General features: G+C 39.5%; 1 protein-coding gene across 1 annotated transcript in view; it reads right to left on the minus strand.

The window, feature by feature from the left end:
• zranb3.L (zinc finger RAN-binding domain containing 3 L homeolog) overlaps positions 1 to 27,478 on the minus strand; it is a 156,521-nt gene that overhangs the window by 18,727 nt on the left and 110,316 nt on the right. The window contains exons 9-13 of the mRNA XM_018235689.2: positions 17,775 to 17,894; positions 16,928 to 17,047; positions 16,544 to 16,723; positions 13,771 to 13,923; positions 1,084 to 1,555 (exon numbers count right to left, since the gene is read on the minus strand). Of these exons, the coding sequence (XP_018091178.1) occupies positions 1,084 to 1,555; positions 13,771 to 13,923; positions 16,544 to 16,723; positions 16,928 to 17,047; positions 17,775 to 17,894 (1,045 nt within the window). The remainder of the gene's footprint in view (positions 1 to 1,083; positions 1,556 to 13,770; positions 13,924 to 16,543; positions 16,724 to 16,927; positions 17,048 to 17,774; positions 17,895 to 27,478) is intronic.

Below are 27,478 nucleotides of genomic sequence, written 5' to 3' on the forward strand. Positions count from 1 at the left end.
AATATGCATAACCTCATTTAATTTCTGCGCAGTTTTCGGAAATGGATCCTGCACAGCTCATTTCATTACGAAGAAGAAATCTTAAGCAAAAAGAATATGGCAGCATTGTTATGGTATCTTTGGGAAAAATAACCAAAAATACACAACCTCCCCCCCACATATATAATAGATGACTAAATCAACACTCTATTCTCCCAAAGACTGAACCCAGGGAAATATTCTGTTTTGAATATCAACATTTTTGCAAATATGTTAAAGCTGTTGGCCATCCAAAAAAATTGAAACATCCTGGAAAGTTATATAAATCAACCTCTCCTGTACCTCGTTCATGGACTATAATAAGTGGGACAGCGGCCAAACAATAAAGCATAACAAATAAAAAATAGGTATGGTGGGCATCATTTTAGGCTTAAGCTTTTATGCATGCTTAAGCAGAATTGCCACTAACACAGGAGAGAAACCAGCAGATGGAAGGGCAGTGGAAAACTGTAAGAAAAAAACGAAGAAAACTTTGCACTTTGCATAATAAAAGTATGCCCTGCTTTTTGACATGAGCTCACTTGGTTGGGCTTATGTGAAAAAGGTGATTAACACTGATTTTCCAGAAATAAATATAAATGTAATTTTTATACAGGTATTTAATCCACCGACTGAAAAAAGCCATGTTACTCTGATGAACCATTTCCCAACATCCCACAGTGTAATGCAACCACTACCTCATCTTGTTCTGTTGTAAAATTATGGGACTTGAAGTCCATCTGTTTCCATGGAGGTGGTGTACAGAACAGAGTCTCCGGAAAGCAGAGGGACTTGAAGTCCTAGGATCCATCACTTCCCAATGGAAAAAGCTGAGGGAGGGTTGCATTACACTGCGAGCTAAAATGTTGTGGGCCATTGTTTCATCTTGGCTTACTTTAAATCTGTGAAATCAGGTGTATCTGTGTAAAAAATACTTATATTCATATTTATTTCTGGAAGTTCAGATAGTGTTTATGCTCCTTTTTATGTATGCCCAACTGAATAAGCTCATGTGAAAAAAATGAGGATACACTTCCCCTTTAAGTTGAACCATTGTACCAGTACCTTGTTTAGATCTTGGGCTGTCGCATATCTCACAGTACGGTAACAAAGAGTTATTGGTATAGGTGCAAGCAATACAGTCCCAATTTTTTTCTGACATAGGGGGTCTTGGAGGGGTCATAGAGGTGTCTTCAGAAAGGCCACGTGCCCTCGGAGAAGAGAACAAGGCAGAAGGTTTGCCACTCCAAGATTTTCTTTTCTTTGTGAGAATGTTTTTAGGCGTTTGGGTGCCAGTGGGTCTGAATTTTTTGGCTTGTTGCTCGAAGTCCTCATCTGGATAAAGAGCATCAACATCAACCACCTCAGAGGTTTCAGGCAAGTCTGTATGGCTGCTGGTACTGAACACATGCTCTGGACCACATTCTTCCTCTTTCTGCTCACTAGTTCCGTCATCCAAGACTCTCTTGCGTTTCTTTTCTGCATCAGGTTTTGGTGAAAAGAACTTGCGAATATCGTGCTGCTTCTCTTTTTCAAACTTTAAAGAGAGAAGGTTCAACATAAATGTCAACTCATGTTTATAAAATAAATAATACACACAAATAAAGGCAGTTTATAGTCTCCCTTCCTCCATATTTAAAGGGTTACAGGCACATTATCATGTTTATGCATTCATTTTGTGTCTAATATAAGTATTAAGAGCTGAAAATATAATTATTTCCCTTTGGCTTTGTTGCCCTAGATTAAAGATGTTATTGACTCATCTTGCAGTTTCATCCTTGCATAAGGCTTCATTGTTTTTTAGATTACCGCACACAACTTTCCTTATCATGTAGAAATGACAACCTTCCTGCTGCGTTACAGTCTACTTGTCATTACTCGGGTTTTACCCAGTCAATAACAGCCATTAATAAAATACTGAAAGCATGGCAATAAGAAGTTCACTGGCAGCTTTTAGATGGGTACAATGAAATGAATCCTACATTGGTATTCCCCAGGACTAAGCACAGCTCAGCAGGAAAATGTTATGGTACAGAGATAAGTTTTGACTATTAGACTTCCTGCTGTTACCTGCCTTTATAACTCAAAATGAGCTGCACAGAAGCACATCTCTCCCAAGCCTGAGAAAATGAAACCCCATATAACTCATATTCTGTTAGAGGAAAATTCAGGTGATTTCTAAAGCATGGGGCCCCTGCATTAGCACCCCTCCACAACTGCACCACACAGCCTCCTGCTTCACTGTACAGTACAGGTATGGGATCCGTTATCCGGAAACCCATTATCCAGAAAGCTCCAAATTACAGAAAGGCCATCTCCCATAGACTCCATTTTATCCAAAATTGTTAAAATTTCCTTTTTCTCTGTAATAATAAAATAGTATCTTATACTTGATCCCAACTAAGATATGATTAAACCTAATTGGAAGCAAAACCAGCCTATTGGGTTTATTTATTTTATTAATGTTTATATGATTTTCTTGTAGACTTAAGGTATGAAGATCCAAATTATGGAAAGATCCGTTATCCAGAAAGCCCAAGGTCCAGAGCATTCTGGATGACAGGTCCCATTACTGTACTTGATAAAAAATAAAAAGGAAGAACTAAACACCCACAGACAAAGGTGCAAATGTTCTGTACCAGTATCACATAGCACTAATCCTTCCACCAGAGCCCATGCAGGGTTTGGACCTAGTTGAAGTCCCACCTCCTGCCCTGATTTTATTCCACGGTCTAGAGGCGTCGCTTCAGGACCTTGGCACTGATCATCGAACGTGAACAGCTGATCTGGTTCTAACTTCAAGCGCACATGCTCCTTGTAGGTGATCAGTGCCAGGTGACATTACTTTCTGGCTCATAGCAGACAACAATGTTACCTAGAGGGCAAGAGTAAAGCGCACCCACACAGATCTCTATCATCCTCAAGCCACGGGTAAATTATTCTTAAAATAAGAAAAGCACTTACTCTTTCAGCCTTGTCCTATTGTTGGAGTTAAAGGGAAAGTGCATTTCTGTTTTACAGCACTGCGAGGCAGGGCACAATCTGCAAGGAGTTTGTATGTTCTGCCCATGTCTGTGTGGTTTTCCTCTGAGTACATTAGTTTTCTACCTGACTCCAAATACATACAGGCAGGTTAATTGGCTCCTGATAAAACTGACCCTAGTGGGTGTAAATGAGTTAGGACCTTAGATTGTAAGCTCCACTGGGGCAGGGACTGATGTGAATGATGTATGTAAAGCGCTGTCAAATCTTGTTGCTAGGGTTGCTCACCCCTGGCAACCAAAAGCAGGTTAAGGGTCAGGGCACTCAGTCGCCCGGCGACAAAGGTCCTCTTCTTTCGGATGACTAATCTCCCCGAACTGCCTCCCCACTGGCTAAAATGTAAATCGACGGTGGGATGACACATGTCGCGATTCGTTTTCCTCATAAGGGAACTTCGGGAAAACAAATCACACTGAGTGCCATCTCGCCAGCGATTTACATTTTAGCCAGGCAGTTCTGGGAGATTAGTCGCCCCAAAGAAGAGGAGATTTGTCGCTGGGCAACTAATCTCCCTGAATCTGCCTGTGTGCCCTGGCCCTTATTGTGAGGATTCAGTTTAAATCTTGTTCTCGCTAATATCTATTTTCCAATGTTACTTCCCAACTGCTGCCTCACTGCTAAGGTAATTAGGCCCTAGCAACCAGACACATACTAAAAAAAATTTGCAAAATTAAAAATGAAAGACAACTGGCAATTTCTCTTAGAATGCCCATACACTACCTCTACATTATACTGAAAGTTACTATTAAATAACCTACCCCTTTAAAGAATAAAACAGGACAGAAAGGAAATAAACAGCCGCTACATTATCAGCAAATACTTTCCCTGTACAGGTAGAAAAAGTAGCTAGAAAATGAAATAAACATTTTACAGAAATCCTTTAATTTTTCATACATTATTTTAACTCTAAAGGCAGAAATAATGCCGTTTTATCTTGATTATAAATTACACCTGTTCCAGGAGAATGCTGCTTAAGCAAAAATAACTGGTTCAGCCTTGATACTTCACAATGCGCCACAAATTCTTTAGTCAGAAGGCTCAACAGAAACACAACCTACAAACACTCTCAAAGTGACTTTGCCGTTTTTCAGGATGGAAAATGTCCTTTATTATAAAGCAGTCCCATTGCATAGCCATTCCCCCACGGGAGCACATCTGTTAAGTCTATAGAATGATACAACAAGGCAAAGTCATCCCTGTGATGCTTTGAAGAGAATGGATCAGAAAGAAGGAAATATGAAATATACAATGACTAATATATATGTATGTACACACACACAAACGTATATTATTTAAATATTGTGCTATGAAGAATATTCACAAGACGATACGTGGGTACCATGAATGATTTCACAAGTGCTGCGGTACAAATAATTGCAACGGGCGCTGCTGTGACCTTAACAAGAAGGGCTAATTTAGCATTATATAGTTTTGGTTTCCTTTTATATTTTATTTATTGCAGTTAAGTCAGATTAACTTTAAGCGTTTTATGGAATGTCCTTTTCAATGGGGTTAATTTTTTTTACAGTTCTTAAATCATTTGCATTCCTATTTTGCCTCTTTCCAGATTTCAAATGGGGGCACTGGGCCCAGCAGCTGAAAAACTAATGTTCTGTGACGTTACTGCTGTTATTGTTACTTTTCATTACTTTATATTTTTATTGAGGTCCCTCCCTATCTTACAGTCTCCTATTCAATCTACTGCTTGGTTGCTAGGGTAAACTGCACCATACTAACCAGACTGCAGCTGGCAAATTATATAAAATGAATGCCAAATGCAAATGGTCTTAAAATTACACTGTATCATGTTATTTTATAGGTGAGCTAGCATTTAATTTATCTCTGGGTGTGCTCCGTGCGTATGTTCTACAGTAAAATATCAGCACCTCTTGGACCATGCCAAGATCCACCAATAAAGCCATCTGGGCTGAATTATTCAGCGCAGATATGCTTATGACTAGAAATCTGGCTGAAGGGATGGGGTGTTAGAAAACTGAACGCAGTTAGTGTTTTTTTATGTTGTTTTGCTAGAGACATTGCTGCAGCCTATCTTGGCCGCAGGACCTCGGGCAGCAAATTAAACCCAACAGCAGTAGCTTGGAGCTGCTTTAAGACCTCTGCCAATTCTATTTTCTCCTGCAGGAGCCAGAATCCTTAACACAGAGTGCAGCCGGGGGAACAGGAGTGGTTCTTTGGATTTTTAAACGCATCAGAAGTTAAAAGTGTTTCAAGCAGAATCATTTTCTCAGTAAGGTACAGTTCACCTGCTGAGCATTGAGCTTCTTTCAGGAGAGGCCGAATGTTACTTCCCCCTCTCTTCTTTTTATATTACAGCTGTTACACCACAAAAAAAGCCAACAGATTTAATTGGAGCGGCTTGGATGCAGCCTTTCAGACCCAGCATGGACTGGGGCACATCAGCTGTTCAACTCGGGGCTGATAATGAGGCCAACAAATCAAGTAACATCGCTGCCAACAATAAAGGCAGAGTCACTCCTGCAAGGTGCAGGGGATACATTAAATGGACGCACACTGGTTTAGCATAGAGCCGTTTCCTTGTTCCTCTCTGCCCAAACAGAGAACAGCTACATGTTCCGTGACAATAGTATAGAATGACGAACCGATTCTAAAAAGCTGCCATTACCTTGCTTGAACCCAGCCATACAACAGCGGCACGTCTTCGGCAGAACAGTTATTTATATGGCATTTAGAGGCAATATCGCAGTCATACATAATTGTACGGGAAGGAGGCAATGGGTATGATACCTCTTATTGGTCAAACAAATGGCTCACAGCTTGCTAGATTCTCAGAACTTACATCACTGAGCTGTGCACTAGGTTCCTAATGGCATTTTTATGCGGTGTCGAATATACACGCAGAATAATGAGGGATTGCAATGTGGGAATAGCATGGGGCTTGTGAGGCAGATAATTAATGTACATATATTTTGAGGATGTGCATGTTAAATTTTACTCAAAGCTAAGACATTTATTGTCCTCCCTGCTGCAGATAGGCATGCAGCTTTAATTCATTCAGCAACCTCCCCACTCATTTTAGAGAAACGCTCCTTCATACAGGGGCAAATGTATCGGAGACCCCCTGCAAGCACACTAAAAGCCTCTCTTCCACCTAATGACATATTAATCTTTACAGTATCCTTATAATACACAGTATGGGGCACTTCCTGTATGTAGATGTGGTGCCTCCATATGTCAAGGATGCTTGAGATTAATGTGCCAATTCTGTATGACCTTGAAAATGTCACATTATTGCCACTCATTTACACTTAAAAAATGAGCATGTAAGCTCTGTGGGCAACTGATATTTGACAGAAGTGTAACAAAAAAAAGAGAGCGGACCTGCGGAGCTTAAGAGAAATTCTTTAATGTTTGGGGGATTGAGGAGGGAAAGGAGGCTAAAAAAACGTTGCTCAGTATCTTCTAGTCATTTTACTGTACAGTATTAATGATACTGCAATTTTCCTTTATAGCTATAATATTGTTATGAGCTAAGGAGGCCCAGCCTGAAGGCCAGTAAGAGTGAGATTTGGGATAAGTGCATTTATTTGTGCCCTGGGTACCCCTGGAACTACAGCAGGGTGAGAGCTACCCCAATGTTTATATATGGCTATAACCTTGTTATGAGCTGGGGGCAGCCTGAAGGTGAGTTAGTTAAGATTTGGTATCCTGGATAGTCTTGGAATAATTATTACAATTATGTTGTTGTATATTAATAACATTATGTGTAAATTTGGGCAGCAGAGGATTAACGAGATGTGAGGCCCCTAAGCTACACTTTCCTTAGGTCCCCCCCGGCACATGCAAAAATCAACCTGATATAGAGAGCTCGGATTTGTGTTTGCCTGCATCTGCGCACATCTGGGACAAACACATGCACCTTGCCTGCCTTCTTGCACCCCACTGGATCCAGTGCAAATAGAAATAAATGTTAAACGATTTGGAAAGAGAAATATTTAAAGATAAAAAAAAGCTAGATGGGCCCTTGATCACACTGGGCTTCTAGGCTATAGCCAAGGTGAGCCTATTCTTTATCTACCCCTGAGCCTGGGGGTAGGTCAAAGGACTAATGAAAAAACGGTCTTAAACTCAAAAGGTTTGAGAACTGCTGCATGATGGATATAAAACCATGACTCCGTTATATCTACAATGGAGATTTCAGGTCACTATTATTCTTGGCAGTAAGAATCTTTTATAAAAATTGTAAACCGTTCTGCTGAAATTTTCTGCTTTATGGCCCATTTAAGCACACAATGAAGAAACATTGCTTTTGGTCTGTGAGCAGGGCAGCTGTCCTCAGATATGATTTATGAGATTATTTTCTGTTTCTCTAAGGAAGACACTGGGGATTTCATGGCATTTTTATATAAGCACTTAGAATTTGATCTCAATCAAACTTAGAAGAAAGATTGCTAAATGGGATCATCTTATTCTCTGCACTTGTTTAGGGACAGGATATTCAACCTGAGCCACTACAATTGTTTCTGAGCCACAGTTCCCAGCATTCTCAGACAGTTAAAGCTGCAGAACATGGATTCTATCAGTGAGGACTACATGCTCACTGGTTCTGTCTTTTGGAGGATACTGAGATTTGCACTTTTTCAGTAACCATACAGCTGCTGGTTATTGAAGCCTGAAATACAAGAATAGATTTTATTTTTTTATTTACTTTTTAAAGGGGAATGAAGATGTAAAATGTGCTCATGTTAGAGGCAGGCCTCCCAAATTGGCTTCTTTCAAGGAAAATTAAAACAAACAAACCTACCTTGCGATAAAAATTTCAAAAGACTGAAGAATGGACATCCATTAACATAAAAGAACTGCAAATATAAAAATAGATATTGATCATTGGATTGATAAACCTTTATCCTGGTTTGGCCTGAATGAAAAAAAAAAAACCTAGGCTTAGCTACAAGACTTTGACAAGAGACAAAAAACAAGGAGGAGTAGCGCTCCCTGATTGTAGATTGTATTACACAGCATCTGTACTAGGATGCATCATTGACTGGTTACACCACATGGATTCTAAGCTCTGGGTAGAGATAGAAGAACAAGTTACCTATAGTTATTTACTACATTTACCATGGCTAGATAAAAGGTATAGACGCATCATGTTTACTACCCACTTCTTAAACATACTCTCTCAGTGTGGGATAAATGCCACCTTACTCAATTCCATTCTCCCCTTCTGCCACTAATCAATAGCCCATCTTTTCCAGTAGGACAACAGCCGATCTACTTTTCCCATTGGTTAATAGGGGGCAACCTACAAATGGTCCATTTACTTAACAAAGGAGAATTTATAGATAAACAAAAATATAGAATACTACATTCTCATTCAGTTAAACCATTTTCACAGATAGATCACCTTAAATTTGCACATATAAAACATCTCTTCCAAAGCACGGGAGGCCCCTCTACTCTGGGACGGATTCTGACTCCCTTTGAAATCTTTTGCTCTAATAAGCTCCCTCCCAGACATACTATTTCGCAACTGTATAAACTCCTACGTCAACCTCATTCACCTGCTAGCCCAACATACTTAAAATTCCTGGATGAAAGATCTAAATATCCAGTTCCAAGATGACCAGATTAGCAAACTCATAAACAAACTCTTTAAGAGCACCAGTTGCTGCAGATTCCTGAAAACAAATTAGAAAATAATCTCCAAATGGTACTATACACCATCCAGATTAAAATGTATTTATAGACATTGCTGCTGGAGATGTTGGAGGTGCGGCACAGACAAGGGGTCCCTGATATATATATATATATATATATATATATATATATATATATATATATATATATATATATATATATTGTACATGCATCATTAAGCTGTACTGGGATAATATCAGACAAGCGATATGCCATATTTTGAATCTTGAGTGAACCACTCTCAGCCTTTATCTCCATAATTGAAACCCACTTACTGAATGCAGCTAAAATATTGAAGCACAGAAGTGGAAACAAACCTTAATACCAACTCTACAAGGATGGTATTAAAAAGTGGAGGAAATACACTAATTTGAGGAACTCTCCCCTCTTATCAACAGATGAGCATAGTAATTAAAGCACAAAATGGTTCAGTTGGATTTCCTCAAAGAATCAAGATTGACAAGACTATGGGAATGTCTTATGTAGACAATGGCCCCGGATCTAAAACTCAACTCTGCATGAAAGCACGATTCTGAGCTTAGTTACCAAAGCGTTAAGAAAGATGAGAAAGGCAGTTTCAAGATGTCATTTTATGCAAAACATATATTTAAAATAAAATTAGTTAAGTACTAATTAAAAGTGCACAAAAATACAATAAAAACGGTGCTTTTTATTACTTTAAGTGCATCTCAACTGTTCCACCATTATGAACGTATGAATGTTTATTCACTCAAAAACCTGCCAATTACAAGTGAAAGCAAGCAACCTCGCAGAGCATGGAAAGCTAGCCAGGCCTCCATTCAAGGAGTTGTCATGCTTCTACATAAATTGCTGCCTTGGTAGTCATGTAAAGCCAATCTGGATCTTTGCCACATGGTTACAAGGAGAAAGAAGGGTGGTAAATTGGGTTGTGCAACAAAAACGCAGAAACATTCATGAATATAAGATATCAGTAAATAAAAAAAACTGCAAGATTTACAGAAGAAACACTGATATACAGTGTTATTTTATGTAATTTATATTCTTTATACATTTCATTGATACAACACATTTAAAATATTTTTTGTTTCTCTGTCTTTGTTTACCCTTCAGAACTCTCTGAATTCTTTCCTGACAACATGGTCAAAAGTTATGTGGACACCTGCCTGTCCAATTTCTCCTTTCAAAAGCAAAGGGTATTAGGATGAAGTTGGTCCTCTATTTGCTGCTGAAAGAACCTCTTCTTGGAAGGTTTTTCACTAGATGTTGGTGGAAAATTGTTCCAATCCATCCCACTGGGGTTCAGTTGGGTTGGGCCAGGGCTCTGTGCAGTCTGGTTCTTTCAGTCACATGTTAGCAAACCAATTCTGTATGTACCTTACTTTGTACATGGGTGTATTATTGTGCTAAACAAGAAAGAAAGGAACGGTTCTACAAAGTAGGAAGTGATCAAGAATGTAATTGCGTTATATAGTGTCAGCAAAGATACATGTAACATAAATGGTCAATGTCAATCATTTAAAAGGGTGCCTACATACTTTTTGCCATATAGTGTATGAACCGGACTCCTATAACTTCCTCCTCTGTTATAATATAATAATATCTTTGACATACAACAGGGCTATAAAGGATGTAGGTGCAGCAAAATGGGCAATAATAAGGCCCTGCTCAGCTCTACTAAATATGACTGACACAAATTCAAAACTTTTGATTTGGATTATTTGATTCTTCAATGATCTTTTTACTCCACCGCAAAACAAAAGACAAAGAGATATAGCCCACTCTTTGTTCTATATGGCCATATCCCACATGAGATTCTGTTAAAATTCAAAACTCAAGTTGCTGGTTGTTGCAGACAGCTCACAGAGCATTTTGCTTTTGAATTGCAAAGAGTCTCTCTTGCGTCTCAACATGAATATTTGGATCCCATTGCCAATTCAAATGATGTAGCCATGTCAAATTAGAAGTAAGCAAAAGCAACGGAGAGAAAAAAGGCAGAACCATGAAAAGTCCTGACCGAGACCTGTCTTTTTGTGTCAAAACTGATCGCTCTGCTAGAGGCCTGTTATCACCTTGTAACAACGAACCGTCAGATCAAAATAAATTCCCTCTAAACAAGGCACATAAAAAGGTGTGTTGCATACCAAAGTGGGTCATGAGAAAGCCTTCAAGCCTACCGTTGCACGGAAGAGAGGAATACCTGCATAAATCAATCCAGTTCGCCAGAGAAGAAAAATGACCTTCAAATATTTACATCAAAGACACTTCTTATTTGACAAAGTCTAGTCTTCACAGAAGAGAAGGATGCTGGGAGTGAAAAAAACTGTTCAGTCATAACAATGGAGTATTTTATACAGCCCTGAAGATGTCCGCTGCCCCCTGTCTAGGTTTTAACCCCCATTAGTTTAGCTATTATGCTTTGCCATATGAAGTGCCCATCTCCTTTTCCAAAAAAAAAAAAAAAAGTCGAGCTGGAGAGACGGCAGGATGGTGGATTAGCATATGGCATTTCCAGAAACTATGAAAATCTTTCTCTTTTTCCCCCAGTAATCAAACTAACCTGCTCCTTTGTTATTGCGACATATGGTCTGACCACCCACCTCTATTTCCATTGACGTAAATACTTAGTGATAGATCTCAAGATCATTTTTTTATCATTATTCTGTTATTCTCTTAAGCTTTGTACGAAAGCTATTTTTTACAATTCTTAAATAAAAAACAATAATAGATGGATCTCAAGTTGAGACTCTTATTTGATTAAGAATTTCAAAAATACATAACCTAAGAAATGGAGTGGAGGGAGGTTGATTTGCATCCAGCAAACCCCTAATATTCATATTAAAGGAAAACTCCTCTGAAGGAATATGTTCATCTCTGCTTAAACATATGAGTGGGAAGCTGCGATATTACCCAAGACATTCTGCCAATGCAGTAATACAATTGCACAGGTAATATTACAAAAATACAAAAAGAATGTTCTGGGCACACATCATTATTCTATACTGTACTGTATAAATCCACCCATAGTTATAAATGCAAATATACAGAGGCATGCTCATAATTCAGGTTTTCCTATGTGTGAAAATATCAATACAGTGTCTGCCTTTCTGATTATAGCTCATTGCATGTTGAACAACAATTGAGAATATTTTGATTTCCTATGGAACAGCTGACTTGCTAATAACCATTTGCTCTCTCCTTCACCAACTGCATCATAACCAACACAAATAATTTATATCTCATTATGTAAATACTTTCTAATATGTGATATCTCTCCCCATGGTGTCCGGATCAGGCCTCAAGGGTTTTAAAAAGTCAGGACTTTGAAATGTCTCTCCCAGAATACAGGTAAGTCATTAGTGAGTCAGTAATTCTGAGTATCTCTCTTAAGGCCCGAGGCCTGGGACTGTGACCGTAACTGAAATACTTAAGTGGAATAATTGGAAAACACAAGAGCTAAAAATAGCCTTGTGGAAACAAAAGGTGCGTTACCTTAGGAACTGCACTGCAGTCTTGTATGGTATCTACAGTCACATATGATAAGCGGTTATACACAAATTACGGCACAAACCGGTCAAGGAGGAAAGTTTCCTAATGATTACACTCTTCATTTGTGCAAGAAATATTTCATGGGTTAATAAGGCTGAAATAATCCATGGCTATGACTAGAGCAGATACTGCAGCATTTAACTGGCTGGTATAAGTCACCAAAAACAAATTCAATAATCTCCTCTATTACAAGAGACTTGAGCGTGAGTTAGCTGAAATGTTTACTATCATTTCTTCAGAAGCACTAGCCCGTTGCAAGGAAAATATATATTTTCTCACTTTAGATCAGATCATCCAATCAGCCCCAGCCTTCCTGGTAGAACAACAATGAGGTTCAGTGACTTCAGTGTGTACCATGAACCCCAACTAACTTTTAGCGGCAGCTTGTCCAGAGGACAAGGAGGGTCTCATCCCTAATTTTGACAGCAGTGGCACTAATTAATAGAAGAGTTACCTATGTGTGTTTCCTAAGAGTTCTTCCTGGTCTATGATTCTCCTTTAAGCATAAGCGCTCAGCTCTTTCTCATGAATACTGAAATTACAATTTATTCCAACATGACTGCTGAGTACATTTTTGGTAGCCTAAATAATTGTAATGCATTGTTTAATCTTAACAACCCCAAAGTTTTACTGGTCCCCAATAAAGTTGCTAATAAAGTATTGGGACAGGAGCCATTTCAATGCATTAGAAGAGCTTAGCACTTAAGTCTTTGTAAAGGAGCTTGAGGATCAAGAAGATCTCACCATTTGGGAAACTCTACATTTGAGAGATTTTCCTATGCTGTGTTATCATTAATAAAGCATCACGAGAAATTGGTGCCATTATTTTTAACAATTTTAAGGTAAAAATCCAGCATCTTTTAATAAATCACAACTCCTAACCTGCCCCTTTTCAACCTAAGTCCAACCTGGCTATAGGCTAAGAAGAGGCTATTCTACCTTTGTCTGACCCACCCTCTATTCTGTCCCAAAACCTACCTAGCTACGCAGTCTTCAGCATGAAGTTGTACAATGTATGCGTATTAGCTAATGCATTACCTGCTCCTTGTATGATTATTTGAAGGTGCAATGAATCCAAGATTCAGTTTTATTTGGCCAAATAAAAGCATGCAGCCAGATTCAATTCAAACCCTTGAAATCATGTGACTAAGGCTCCAGACAACTGACAGCAAAACATTTTTCTCACATATGCAAATCTTGTAAAAATTGAATAAATATGAATCAGTCATAAATTATTAAAAAATGATTGCCCTAAAAAAAATTTGTTTCTAAATAGCAATGGCAATGAGATTCCATCTTTGGTCTCTGCATGGACCAGGGTAATTACTACACCTAAAACATTTGTACATTACCTTATAAAAGGATAACATTACATGACAACAGAGATATGTTCACTTTGCAGGAAACATTAGCTTTATCAAGGCTCACAAACTTACAGTCATTGGCATGCTTTTTGCTAATAGTTAACAAGTCAACCAATGAGAAAACAGAAAAGTTCCTTACATGAGTGAAGAGAAGGTCATCACTTTGTTCCTCCAGACCTTCGTTTGGACTCCAAGACTTGGCAAAGTTCAGAAAATTCCATTTATCCTCTTTATCTTCGTCAGCTTGTATTTTTTCCTTCTTGCCATTGAGAGTGCTGCCTGTAACATTGGCCTTTGGCAGAAAAAAACAAATTACACCAAATAGCGTTACGCAAAGTTTTTCTTCCCAGGCCTTATTTGCTTATCATAATCATCATCCATGGCCATTTGGATAAAGGTTTCCTATAATGTAAAACTCTGATAACATACTTCCCCCAAAGGTTACCCATTTTCTGCTATTTCCCGAGTGATCTACAAGCTGCAAGCTGTTACACATTATAATTTACAGAACTTGTTTCTGTACAGTACCATTAATTTAACTGAATAAGGCCAATAAAGTTTACCGCTGACTGCCTGGACTAGGGCAAAACCTTGTCCTTTAGGCTAGTGTCACAGATTTAACTGCAGGCCGAGAGTCTGTCTCTACACTCCAAAAAGCTTTGGGATGTGTCTGTACCTGAAGCTATTGTGGTGGTCTGGGTTCAGTTACATGGAGCGGATACCAGCAACAAAATGCATAATTTAGCATTTTTCACAACAAAATCTTCTATGTTTGCCTGTGAAATCCACTACATGGGACCCTAGCCTTCAGAACGCTAGTATAGTTGCAAGAACCAACAACTCATGACAAATATACAGTAGTGATTACAGGTTCTTCTCTCCTTGAATACTAAAATGTCTGGTTCTTTTTAAACAATAGAGATCATTCAATATACAAATATACTGCCAATGCTACTGTTAGAAGTATGGCAGCTATTAACTTGGGGCTGCATTTTTATTTCTCTTGGTTGCCCCAATTTGCTGCAATCCAGGAAACAATGTGACCCCTGCAGCTGTCAGATCCAAGTAAGAAGTAAAAGGGTTTGTTTATGACAGCACTAGCTCCTTGAGTACCAACCCTCCTCTATTCATGGGCTACACAACCGAGCCTCCTAGGCCAGCAAATGGAGTGGGGCAGGTGTTCAGAGAAGTAGTGAATAAGAACATGCTATCATAGAGCAAACCACTCACGGTTTGCTCACTTCAATCTGACAGTTGTAGGGGACATTTCATGTCCTTGATAGCAGCTGTTTGAGCACCCAAGGGGATGTGCATGCAGCCCCAAGCTAATCACTGCCACCGCTTCACAATGAAGCGTAACAACAATTTTTATAGAGATCACTCTATCCCTTTAACCTACTGGTGAATGGTGGAAACTGTAATGCAGTTATAGCTAGAGAACCACAGGTTATACATTTTTTACAAGCTCAAGTGGGCCAATTCATATACCTGAAGCCCTCCACAATCACTTGAATAAGCAGAGCAGAGATATTACCTCTCTCTACATTCCAGGATAGAAAAATGTGTCTGACAGATCACCTGATTTTTTCCCCCTCGTTTTATTGGGAACAAGTTAATATATTGCTGAGTGGCACAAGCGTTACATAACAAGCTGTGCAAAAATCTCCAATTCCTCCATGATCAGTCATGACACCTGCTGCAGCTGTTGGGAAGACACTGAGCAATTTGTCTGCAGTATTGTCTTGCTCTCCTTGCAAGTGGCCCTATATTCCTATGCCTCTCTTTTCTGCTGAATGACAGAGCCACCAAATTAATTGAAACAGTGAGTGGAGCAGGAGTGGGTGTAGGTAGCTGCAAGGGGAGAGGAGATATCAGGGAGAGATGACATCCTGGGTCTGACTCACACTGATTCACAGCCTTTATTAAGCTAGAGCTTTTTTTATTTTCTCCTGTATTTTATTTTAATCCATTTAAAGGAACTTGACAAGGGGAAGATAATTGCATTTTATGTTATGTGTTCAGTTAACCTTGAATAAGATAATGATTTTACAAGACAATATATAAGGTGTGTGTGGGGGCACTGTTTAATAAAGTAATGTTTACTTGTGCATTCTCTGCAATAATTGCATATATCAGTCAGGTTGGATCTATCACATTCCTGTATTTGAACAGATTGTCTAGGAGTCATCTCACAAACAAATCTGTAACCTAAGATCAGTGGTAATAATCTAGTGTCATTAGCAAATGGCCACTCTCTATTCAAAAATTCAAGTGCAGCAAATGCTATAGTTCTCACACGTCATTAGTTTGTATTAATATGTCATCTAGGATTATTGGTTCTCGGGAGGGATTATGTACTTTGACTAGATGGTATAGCAGGAAGAGTTTATGCTTATAGCAATGGTGGAGATAATAGACTCTGGGAATGGGCTGTTGCATAGCAGGTATAGTAGGGAGAGATGGTACCTATAGTAGCAGTGGGATAATAGTCTCTGGGAAGGGACTGTGGCTGTGGGATAGCAGGTATAGTAGGAAGAGATGGTGCCTATAGTAACAGTGGGATAATAGTCTCTGGGAAGGGGCCTTGGCATAGCAGGGAGAGATTGTGCCTATAGCAGCAGTGGCATAATAGTCTCTGGGAAGGGGCTGTGGGATAACAGGTATAATAGAGAGGGATGGTGCCTATAGCAGCACTGGGATAATAGCCTCTAGAAAGGGACTGTGCTTATGGGATGGCAGGGGGGAGATTGTGCCTATAACAGCAGTGGGGATAACAGCCTCTTGGAAGGGACAGTCAGAACAACAGAGCAAAATAGCAATTCTTACTCTATGAGTAAAAATACAATGCCAGTCATTTCAAATTAGCAAAAATTTGTACAGTTATTACAGTTGTTAAAAACAATATATTATACCTTTCTATTCAACATGCCCCACATAAGTGTGTCCATGGTTCCTCTGGCAATTAAATAGTGGATATGCACAGAGTTGCACTGCCCAATCCGATGGGCTCGGTCCTCTGCTTGCTTTATATGCCCAGGATCCCAGTAAAGCTCAGCAAACACAACATGAGTGGCTGCTGTGAATGTCAGTCCCTGAATGAAGAAAACGGAACAGGTCTGACACAGGCAAACATTTCATCAGCTTGTTGTAAAATTAAATTAACCATCCACAAAGATTGCAAGCATCTGGGCAAAATTATCCATGTCAATACTTTTTACTGCAATTGCTTCATAGAAGTGGTGTGTGTGCCTTAAGTCTCCATTTATGTGTTTTTATAATATCTAGTTTAACCGTACCTGGCCAGCTGCTTGGATGCTGAGTATAGCCACACGGGTTTCTGGGTCATTTTGAAACTGGTGAACTAGATGGATTCTTTCTGCGGAGGGGACACTGCCATCTATTCGAATGTACCTGGCCTGTAGGAGAGACATCAAAAAGCTGAAGGACCCAAGTACTACTTTTACAAGGATGTTAAAATTTTGAAAGATTGCGGAAGAATTTTCGTACATATCTGTGCTGTGGGTGAAACAGTAATGCTGTCCTTGATTTATTTCGTCCCAAAGACAAATAAACAATAACATTAGTGTAAATGGTATAATAATATTAAGCACTTTAATGCAAATAACAAAGAGCTCCTAAAGCTTTCCAGGGCAGAATTTGCACGTGGGCAACAGGCAGACATGTGTGACTTTGTTTAATAGCTAGTGTATGACTTCTGCAGTTGCTATACTATAAACTCACAGCATCTTCAAAGAGTTATATGCTATTGGAGGATGCAGAGGTTCAAGTGAACAACAGATCCCCAGGCAAAAAGCAAAGGTAAACCGAAACAGATCATAAAGCAAAGCAATTCTAGGACCAAGTACCATTCTTGAATGTTTGTGCCTTTAAAGAACTTTAAATGTTAAATGGTGTTTATGTGCTTTACAATCCTATACAGAACAACCTACACAAGGCAAAAACAATTATTAATTAATTAGATGGGGAAGAAGATCCAACCCTTTTATCAAGCCTCTACTTGGAAGGGCTTGCAAAATCTAGCACAGACCTCTGTGCTTGCTTTCATTTGCACTTCTGTGGTTTTGAATCTTATAAATATGTCCTTTAATCCTACCAGAGTTGCACGGAGTTCGATTGGTTTACCTTGCTCTCGATGGCGGCTTCAGTGCATGCTTGGAGCATGGAAAGGTGGTGGGCAAAAACGAGGAATTTCAGCTTATCATTATCGAGCATCATCTTGACATAGTCTTTCACTGCACCAGCCTAAAAAATGACATTTCAAGTCTCGTAAGAAGAAATGCTGAATTATACGGTTTTAGGTACTTCATCTTAAGTTCAGCCTATTGTACCAATATACATGACCTAGTTTAATGTGCTACATTAATGTGCTACATTATAGGCCAACAGCTTACCCAAATGCTAAGCAACATCAGTTACAAAACTAAATGCACCATCTCAGCATCTTCTTCTTGAATGTGAGATCACTGTGTTACTCTTCAAACTAAACCCTAAAAATTAATAGGGCTAAAAATGCCATGTTTTATATAGTGAACTTATTGCACCAGGCTAAAGTTTCAAGCTTGTCAATAGCAGCAATGATTCAGGACTTCAAACTTGTCATAGGGTGTCACCATCTTGGAAAGAGTCTGTGACACTCAAATGCTCAGTGGGCTCTGAGCAGCTGTTGAGAAGCTAAGCTTAGGGGTCGTCAATAAATAGCCAGCAGAAAATTAGGTTTGTCTGTAATATAAGCTGATGCTACAGGGCTGATTATTAAATTCATTTTACAGCACCCCCTCTGGCATTTGCCAGAATCCACAGATTGCCAGTCTAGTTCGGTCATTGCTGCTCTCATTCCCCAATGGTCTTTTAAAATAAAACATTATGACAGCAGTTGCATTACCTGGACAACTTAAATGCCAGGTAGGAAGATCTCTGTAGCAATTTGCAGTCATAAGCACTCCAGAATTTTCAGCTGATCCATACATTTGTCCGGGGTAAGAATTCTGAATTGTATGTACTTTGGAGCGTTAATGTCAAATTTGCTTTGCCCCCAATTTTTTTGTAGTGATAATATCAAAACTGCAACATCCCCCAACACTCTAGTTAATTTAAATATGTATTTTAACCCTTTAACTGGCAGCAATGCAGAATCTACACTGCTGGCAAGAAAGTGAGATTCTACATTTTCCCATGCTATTCAAATTAATGATAAAACACAAATTTACATAAAACCCTAATTTAAAGAGCTTTGAGTGGCACCAATTGCTGGGAATGAAAGGGTTTAACAAAAGCTTTGTGATAACCAATTTTCTAGTATATATATATACCTCGACATCGTCCTCTGATATGGCATACTGTACCAACAGTGCTAGTGATGGAAAATCATGTTTTTGTTGCAATCTGGAGCATTTAGCATGATGTTGACAGTACTAATTTATGAAAGCTTGCATCTGGATTTAATTTCCTTTGTTTTTTTTAATGATTTCAGTTTTGTTAATTTAGAATAATTATCTTGTTACTAGGGCTTACTTACCTAATAACCTGACACAGTTTGGCACATCTGTCAAAATGACAGATGAATAGCAGTGGGCCTCAAAAAGAAGGCATACATTTAAAACGGGGCCCCACAGAGCATCTATCTATCAACAAACCCTGATTTGATGTTTATAAGGGGACTGGGAAGAAAAAGTTGCGCTAGAGTTACTGCGCCAAGCAAAGTGAAGTTGCGCTAGCGGTGGCTAATTTGCATATGGCGGGAAGTGAACGTTGAATGGACATATATGTTGCAGCAAATACATTACACTAAACAAGCATGTGCCCAGTGTATAGTTTATGTGCCATATGTTAGGAAATGTATGGGGGAGCGGGGGTACCCAAACAAAATTTTTTACGGACTTCTGCAGCCTATCGCCCTGAAAAAGTAAAAGACGCCAGGGTTTTTTGGGACTTATTTTTCAAATAAAAATTGAAGAAGCCCTATACATTCCATTGCACTTTGCCTGGTCTAAACTGGAGAAGGCAAGTCTGGCGAAACAGGTAACGTTGAGTAAAAAGTGCATCTTAGTGAATTTGCGAAGTAACACTCTTTCGCCAAAGCCAAACTTCACCTGGTGCTAGAGTCTATCTCCTTCGCTAGCGAAGTTACACCTGTGCCTGTAATTAAATCGGCAAAGTCCTGAAATGACGTCACGCTGGTGAATTTTCGCTAACATTATTCACTTCGCCCTTTAGTGAATTTCCCCCAAAGACTAAGCACACTGCACCTTACTATATTTAAAAGGCATATACAGTTTTATAATGCAATGCTGGAAAAGTATTGAGCGATAAGTCCCAAGCAAGCACTTATGACTAGAGATACATTAGGTCCCAAAGCCACTTGCACAAACACCATAACTTCTATTTTCAATTAGATTACAATTGGCCAACCCATACAATGGAATAATAATAATAACACAACTTTGTAATAATGAAATAATAGAATCCAAACAGTTCTATGCCATTGTAAGTGAATTGTGCATTGCCTAGCAACAAGCAGATAACATAGCAGATAGGGGTGAATGGCAGCAAAAAAAGGTTAATGACATCACAAATACATTCTTTGTATGTATCAGTGCTGACTACATTCAGCAGCCCTGTATTCATGAGGGGCAGGCACATAGGTGTCCCCCTCCCAACTCCTAAATCCCCCTCATTCAGAAAGCGGTGCACTTGTGTCTCCAGGTGCAAGGGCTTTTAAAATAAGGGGTGCACTTGTGTCTGGGGTGTCAGTTAATGACCCCCCACCCCGTGTATGTATATATTAGAATATATTGTAGTACTCTTACTCCATTCTGCTTAAATTTAACTTCACCTCTGCAATGTAATGACAAATAAAGGTAAGGGTTTGGTGGTTTGTCTGGCACCAAAGGAGTTAACCAGTGTGATATGAGAAACCCCATGAAAAAGATGTAGGAAAAAAATAAATGCTTTAATAAAATATTTAGCATGTGCGCTTATGAACGTGAGCGTCTGAGATCTGTAACAATTCATCTGTTGTCCTTTCCATAACTGTTATGGCAATTTATGGCTGTTCTTTCACTCTAATGATAATTTTCGCCCAGCGATAACAATGTGTCACTAATAAATAATAGAAATATGGGAAATTGGGCTTTTCATTAATTATTCACGAGGTAAAGTCTATAAAATGAGTGTCTGAAACAATCAGATAGCGGCTTAAGGAGAATTTTATGTGAACGGGGCATAATGGGGATCATCTTTGATTCAGGCTTCCAAAACTGTGCTGTAATTATTCCTGGTGTTGTAAATACTTTACAGGGCCACTATACCTTCAGTTATTCATTTCCCCTTTGTTTTGCTCTCAGGGGAATATTAAGAGCTGAATGTATGATTATTGTCCTATTGCTTTATTTTCCCAAGCTGCAATAAAGGTGTTACAGACCCAGTGTCTAGTTTTAGCCATTGTCTCAGGCTGGCTGATCACAAACTTTCTTAAAGCCTGTCGTTGTGGTATAATCTCAAAAGTATTAAGCATGTTTTTTATGAAAGTTCATAAACTACAAATGAGGTTTAGAAGTTACAAAAAAGCCAACATTTTAGATCATTTTCCCACTAATACAGACAGCATCTGGAGCAGCTTTTAAGCCTATTTTGTAACTTACCGTAATAAACATTATCTGGAATGTGCAATTCTCTGTGATATTTTTAAGCAATTCAACACTCAGTGTAAAATCTAAAATATATTTTAATCTCTTTTTTTGTTATAAAAGATTTCTACATTAAAAATATAAGTAGGAATTACTGGGGATCTCTACACCCTAGGGCCCTAAGCAATAAGAGAGTCTGCTTCTCCTATTGTTACGCTGATGATTAAAAGTGGAACTTGGAACATGCTTGACATTTCTGACGGATCTGAAGAAAGATGACAAGGAGTAAAGAAATTTCAGTTCAGATATATATATATATATATATCTCCCATGCATTACACACAAACAGGTTGCCAATAATCCCCAAATTCAAGAGAAGACTCAATCAATTACTGACTTGTGTTGTGCAGCACCAACTATTTAAATAGTAACGGTGATCGTTATGAATGATTTGTCTCCAGGTAATGGGGGGGACGTTACTCCTCGTGGTGCTGATCCCCTGACATCTTCTCATATAGATACATTGTTGCCTACTAACGTACAACATGCCTTTATTAGAGGGAGCACAGTTTCTATGGCAACCATGAGTCAGAAACCTTTGGTGGGTGTTGGGGTCTTTTTGCCTCAAGAAACAGCATCTGGCTTGGCGGAAAGCTGTTGTTTTGAAAGAAATTTATAACAGGGAAAAAAAAACCAAGCGCGAAACATATGCAAAAAAACAACGTATTTAGTCCTCTAACATTAAATACCATTTTTAGACATGCTTTAACCCTCTGCCTGCTGGAAGCAATTTTGCGCTGCTTTGGAGGACCCTTGGGCACAATGACAGTTATGTTATAGGGTTAATCTTACAATGATTTTTTTTTTTAGAACAAAAAGTAGAAGAACCGGAGGTGGCAGAAATATAATGATCATGCAGGGGAGAGAGATAAAATAAGAGCTTGATATTTTCACTTAATTAAATCCCTGGATTTTTGTCGAGAATACTCATTAAATCCCACCCCTAAAACTCCTTAGCAATGTATAGAACCTTCTAGATCATAACACTAAAGATGTCAATATTTAAAATGAATTAATTTATACTTGGGGAATCACATGGGAGATTATTAATAACATGTACTTCTAAAACATATTCCATAGCGGTACAATAGAGAGATGCTAAAGATGCCTATAGCCTGCCCAATATATGGAGTTTTATGCAGTGGGGAACTGTACTCAGGAACCACATGAGAGTTGGTGGGCTTTGGGTGGATTGTGGATGTGCCTGGTATTGATTGCTGAGTGGACATGAGTGATTGTGCCATTTTTCTCCATTGAGATCCCGTTCTGCTTGTGGAGAGAGCCCTCTACCCAGGGGCCAAATGACCAATGGATTAATAATAAGGTCCCTGCTAAATCCGTAGTATGATGCTACGTGGTTCCTGCTTTTTTATGGATTAACGGGGAAATCCAACAAAAAAACTGCTTTTTTGAAAGAAAATGTAATTCTAAGGAACTTTCCAGTATCCACTCATTCCTCATTCGCATCGGTTTTATCATTATTTCTAAAATGTAATTTTTACTGAATGCGGCATTTGTTTATCCTTATGCATTCTCTGGTTGTTGAAGCACCGGAGTACAAGTTCTGCTATAGATTTTTTAATTAGCTGGATCCTGCTACATTGATTCAGGAGGTAGAAATAGGAGAGCAGAGAATATAAACAGCTAGACAAACACAAATGTTTAATGGCAATAAGAAACTAAGGTTCCTTTACAACAGCAACCACAGCTGAGATCATGCAAAATGGTGCGCGTATTGACGCTCCTTGCACTTCCTATAGTTGCATTGGGTGCCAGTGTGTCTGTTCCTCCTTCTGTTATGAACTGCGCCTGTTAAAACAGGGTAACCCACAGCAGCCTGCATCAAAACCCACAGTAGGACTGTGCCCAAAGATTCATGTGGAGATGTCATTCTGACACCGAGTGCTGTAAAAGGTGCTATGCCAGAAATTTTTCTGCACAACTGTGTTCGGTCAATCTTTGACGCATGGGACACAATTGCTTCAAACACAACTACTCCTTGTGGCAGCTTTGATGCTGGACTTGTGGGAAACACTCTGAATGGGTTATTCACAGTTTTAGTTTTCCATCTTTATTTTATTATGGATTTTAAGAGAACATTTGGGTCAGCAGCTCCCTTTGTAGAAAAAGACAATAAAACAACAAAAATCTAATTTCACAATCAATCTGCTAGCTGAATCCCGGGGTCACTGGCTGCTCCTAGCAACCATATGTAATTTAAAATGTAATTTTAGGAAAACAGTTAGATTGTTCCTATCTGCAACATAGCAAATGTTAAGAGACGGGTTAGGGGAAAGTGCTCTACATGACAACATTAATCACTTTAAATAAGGGAAGAGTGCTCAGAGAATGTGCAGACCAACATCTTCAACATCTCCCTGAGCACCGCTGTTGTTCCGAGGTGCTTCAAGGAGGCTATCATCATTCTTGTGCCAAAGAAGTCCCACGTGTCCTGCCTAAATCACTATCATCCTATCGCACTAACATCCACCATAATGAAGGGCTTTGAGAGGCTGGTCATGAGACACATCAAAGGCCTGCTCTCGCCATCTCTGGATCCACTGCAATTTGCCTACCGTTCCTATTGCTCAACGGACAATGCCATCGCCACTACCCTGCACTTGTCACTTAGCCACCTAGACAATAAAGACACATATATACGTATGCTGTTCATAGACTTCAGCTCAGCTTTCAATACAATCATTCCTCAGCACTTGAGTGTTAAGCTGAGCATGCTGGGCCTGAACATCTCTATCTGCAACTGGATCCTAGACTTTCTGACCAAGAGACCTCAGGTAGTCTGAATGGGAAAAAACACCTCCAGTACCATCACACTGAGCATGGGAGCTCCCCAAGGTTGTGTGCTTAGTCCACTGCTGTTCACACTGCTGACTCATGACTGTGTGGCAAGTCATGGATCCAATCACATTCGCTGATGATACAACCGTAGTAGGTCTCATCAGCAAGAACAAAGAGTCAGCATATAGACAAGAGGTGAAATGGTTAATGGACTGGTGCACAGTCAACAATCTGTCTATGAATCCAAACAAAACAAAGGAAATAGTTGTTGACTGCAGGAGAACACGTGGGGATCATTCTCCACTGTACACTGACAGATCTCTGGTGTAAATTGTCAAGAGCACCAAATTCCTTGGGGTACATCTGGCAGAGAACCTCTCCTGGTCCCTTAATACCAGCTCTATAGTCTATAGCAGCATCTCTACTTTCTGCGAAAGCTGAAAAAAGCCCATCTTCCACCACCCATTCTCACTATCTTCTACAGACGGTCTATTGAAAGCATTTTATGCAGCTGTATCACTACCTGGTATGGAAACTGCTCTGTATCAGATTGCAAGATCCTGCATCGGGTGGTGAGGACAGCGGAAAAGATCATTGGGGTCTCGCTTTCTGCCATTATGGATATGTACCATACCCACTGTCTCCAGAAGGCGACCAGCATTGTCAGGGATAGTACCCACCCTGCACATGATCTCTTTACCCTCTTGCCATACTGTAAAAGATACCGCAGTATTCGAGCGCTGACTTCCAGAATGCGAAACAGTCTATTTCCACAAGCCCTCAGGTATCTCAACTCCCAAGGCCTGAACTGAATATATTCATAAGGAACTGAAATGTCCACTTTGCCCAGCATGACCGTGTACTAGAGTTGTTGTATAGCACCGGGGGGTTCTGGAGGAACCCCTTTTCGTTTCTACTATGTACTGTATTTACTGTATATGGCTGAAATGACAATAAAATCCACTTGATTTGACTTGAATTAATGATACAACATGGTTGTAATTATTCTTATGGCTATGATTGAATGAATGATACATGGTTGTAATATATTTGTAACCTTGCTATGGGCTAAAGGGAGTCCTATGCAAATACTTTGCCTCAAAGGGGACTTAAATAAGTCCATAGGCCACTGCAATAGAGAATTATGCTAAATGAAAAGGAAGATTGTTTCCAGCCCAATACAAAGATAGTTGGGGCAAGTCTTAAAAAGTTTGATAATTCAAAGCAATCCACTATACAAAAGCAAAGAAAAACGAAAGTGTTGTGGCTTTAAAAATATACACAAATAACGTAGTACCAATGGACACATAATATTCCTTACAATGCAGGTAGAGTCTTTCTGTACCTTGATAGGTTTGAAGATGTATGGGATAATTCATACCGTCTGTGAGCAGGCCTCAAGATCAATTCCTTGCTGCAAAGCTTTCTTCCTAACCAGAATTGACAGAGCTGCGTGTCACAGTATACGAATACTACAGGCAGCACTTTCAAGTACAAGACGTTTTTATTGTCTAACAAGTAGGCAACATTCCCCCTACGTTCGCAGCTTGTTAAAAAGTTAAAAATTACACTTATTTCAAAGAGCAGCGTTGTAACAATCAAACACATTTAACTTCCTCTGACAGCAGGAAATAAAGCCGCAGCAGATTAAAACAGCAAATTCTCCCAACTCGGCTTGAAACAGCAGAGTCAGCTTCTATTATTTCTATACAGCACTTTAATACCTGTCACATATATGCGTCTTTCCAATAAGCATGTGGTTCTCAAACCCATTTGTCTGAATTTTTACCAGAACATCCACCCATCATGTGATGTGCCCTCTTGCAGGGGCATGTTGGGGCACACACAAGAACAAGCCAGTATCCAGGATCAGTCAATATGTGCATGTGTATCACGTGAGAATTGAGCATCAAGCATACTGTGCGAGCTAGCATGCTTGCTCATTTTATGCACAAAATGTGAACTCCCAGTGCAATCATTTTTGAATAATAGTTTTATTCAACATCTCTCCAGTTTGGAGAGCACCTATCTGATTGCCAGGGTGCAATTTATTCTAGCAACCAGGCAGTGGTTCAAATGAATACAAGATGCACAGCACAGGGCTGGAACAGAAATATAAAAAAAGTTAAAGTAACTATAATCGAATTGTAGCCTCACAGGGCAGCACTAAAAACACGCCCTGATTTGTGGCAAGACCACAAAGGCCCGGGCCTAGGGCGGCAAAATTTGAGGGGCGGCATGCCGCCCAGCCGCATCTACAAAGCACTGGGGAGTGTGCACTTGCGGCGAATGTGAACAACAAGGGCATGTGCAAGGAATATATACATACATCTTAGTATTCCCCAATATAGACCTACTCCTAATCTGCATTGTTCCAACCTTCCCAAGTAAGTGCACCCGCATATTCTACAATACTCTAGTTTGTAAACTGAAAAGCGCAGCTGAATGGGCATCCATTCAGCTGCGATGTTCCGTTTACAAACTACAGTATTGTAAATTATGCGGGTGCACTTATTTGGGAAGGTTGGAACAGTGCGGATCAGAAGTAGGTCTATATTGGGGAATACTAAGATGTATGTATATATTCCTCGCACATGCCCTTGTTGTTATTTTGGTTGCCTAGCAACACTATTTGGTGCCAAAATGGCGGTTTTAAAACTCCCCCCCTGGAAACTATGCTCTGTTTCTTTCCCTGATGAAAGCTCCAATATGGATCTAATAAAACCTCCTTTGCATCACTTTTTTTGTTTGAAATTCCCTGGAGTGCTGTCACATTGCATGACTATTGATTGATTTTTTCGACCAGCACCCAAGTTTTTGGCTGATGGTGTGCGTCCAAACGAACTGTATATATATATATTGTAACAAAGCAGCTGGGTTAGTTATAGATGGGCGATATGTTTCTCCCAGGGTGTTATATAATACAACACCCTGGAACATGGATTAATTAATACAGACCAAAGCTGCAAGGTAATTGCTGCAGCTAAAGTACCTGACTGATCTTGGGAGGAGGGACCCCTCCCACCTGAGTGTGAGAGCAGAAGCTGCACTGCACAAGGAAGGTACTGATTACCAAAGTTTTGTGTTATATTCTGATTCTTTTGTTTTAAGTTGGTGTTGGGAAAGCCACCCAACTGTAGTTAGGCTGCCAACTGTGTTTAGCCAGCGCTCTGGTGCAAGGGTTTATTTTTCCTTGTTTTGATTTCTTTGTGTGCTTGTTACTAAAGACTGTGTAACAGAATAAACTGCAGGCACTTGCCTTTAAGAGGAGCGACTACTGTGACTGTTTTTTACCCTAAAAGACTGTGGAAAGCGGCCCCAAGACACTGACCCAGGTACCCC

The sequence above is a fragment of the Xenopus laevis genome, chromosome 9_10L (genome assembly GCF_017654675.1).
Source record: "Xenopus laevis strain J_2021 chromosome 9_10L, Xenopus_laevis_v10.1, whole genome shotgun sequence".
NCBI classification, from domain to species: Eukaryota; Metazoa; Chordata; class Amphibia; order Anura; family Pipidae; genus Xenopus; species Xenopus laevis.